Source organism: Coturnix japonica, unplaced genomic scaffold, assembly GCF_001577835.2.
Source record: "Coturnix japonica isolate 7356 unplaced genomic scaffold, Coturnix japonica 2.1 chrUnrandom455, whole genome shotgun sequence".
Taxonomy (NCBI): domain Eukaryota; kingdom Metazoa; phylum Chordata; class Aves; order Galliformes; family Phasianidae; genus Coturnix; species Coturnix japonica.
In genome coordinates this window covers 30,941-32,126 of record NW_015439871.1, presented here as the reverse complement: position 1 = coordinate 32,126, position 1,186 = coordinate 30,941, and the positions used below count along the sequence as shown (strand labels likewise).

At 51.9% G+C, this 1,186-nt stretch overlaps 1 protein-coding gene across 1 annotated transcript in view; it reads right to left on the bottom strand.

Moving 5' to 3' along the window:
- Positions 1 to 574, bottom strand: part of LOC107306994 (chromodomain-helicase-DNA-binding protein 8-like) — an 18,509-nt gene extending 17,935 nt beyond the window's left edge. The window contains exon 1 of the mRNA XM_015850425.1: positions 506 to 574. Within this exon, the coding sequence (XP_015705911.1) occupies positions 506 to 558 (53 nt within the window). The 5' untranslated portion in view covers positions 559 to 574. The remainder of the gene's footprint in view (positions 1 to 505) is intronic.
- Between the last annotated feature and the right edge of the window lie 612 nt (positions 575 to 1,186).

Here is a 1,186-nt window from a genome sequence, read left to right as displayed (position 1 = left end):
ATAGGACCCAACAGAACCCCATAGGACCCCACAGAACCACCCCAAACCCCATAGAACCCAACAGAACCGACCCAAACCCAATTGGACCCCATAGCCCCCCCTATACCTGTGTTGTTTCTGCCTCCGGGCCATCTCCTTCAGCTTACACACAGACCCCATACGACCCCATAAGACCCCATAGGACCCAACAGAACCCAATTGGACCCCATAAGGACTCAATAGGACCCAATAGGACCCAATAGAACCCAATAGGACTCCATAGAACTCAATAGGACCCCATAGGACCCCATAGAACCCCATAAGACCCCATAGGACCCCATAAGACCCCAATAAGACCCCATAGGACCCCCTAAGACCCCATAGAACCACCCCAAACCCAACAGAACTCCACAGAACCACACAGAACCCCATAGGACCCCATAGGACCCCATAAAACCCCAAAATCCCATATAAGACCCCCAAATCCCATATAAGACCCCATAGAACCCTATAGGATCCCCTATACCTGTGCTGTTTCTGCCTCCTGGCCATCTCCTTCAGCTTACAGGCGGCCTCCATAGAACCAACCCAAACCCAACAGACCCCCATAGGACCCAATAGGACCCCATAGGACCCCATAAAACCCCATAGAACCCCATAGAACCCAATTGGACCCCATAGAACCCCATAGGATCCCCTATACCTGTGTTGTTTCTGCCTCCTGGCCATCTCCTTCAGCTTACACGCGGCCTCCATAGAACCCCATAGGACCCCATAGGACCCCAATAGGACCCCATAGAACACTATAGGACCCCATAGAATCCCATAGGACCCTATAGAACCCAATAGGACTCCATAGAGCCAACCCAAACCCAATAGGACCCCATAGAACCCAACAGGACCCCATAGAGCCAACCCAAATTCAATAGGACCCCATAGAACCCAATAGGACCCCATAGAGTCAACCCAAACCCAATAGGACCCCATAGAACCCAATAGGACCCCATAGAACCCAACAGAACCCAACAGAACCCAATAGGACTCAACAGAACCCAACAGAACTCAATAGGACCCCATAGAACCGACCCAAACCCAACAGGACCCAACAGAACCCAACAGGTCCCAACAGGACCCAATAGGACCCCATAGAACCCCACAGAACCACCCGAAACCCCATAGAACCCAACAGAACCGACCCAAACCCAAT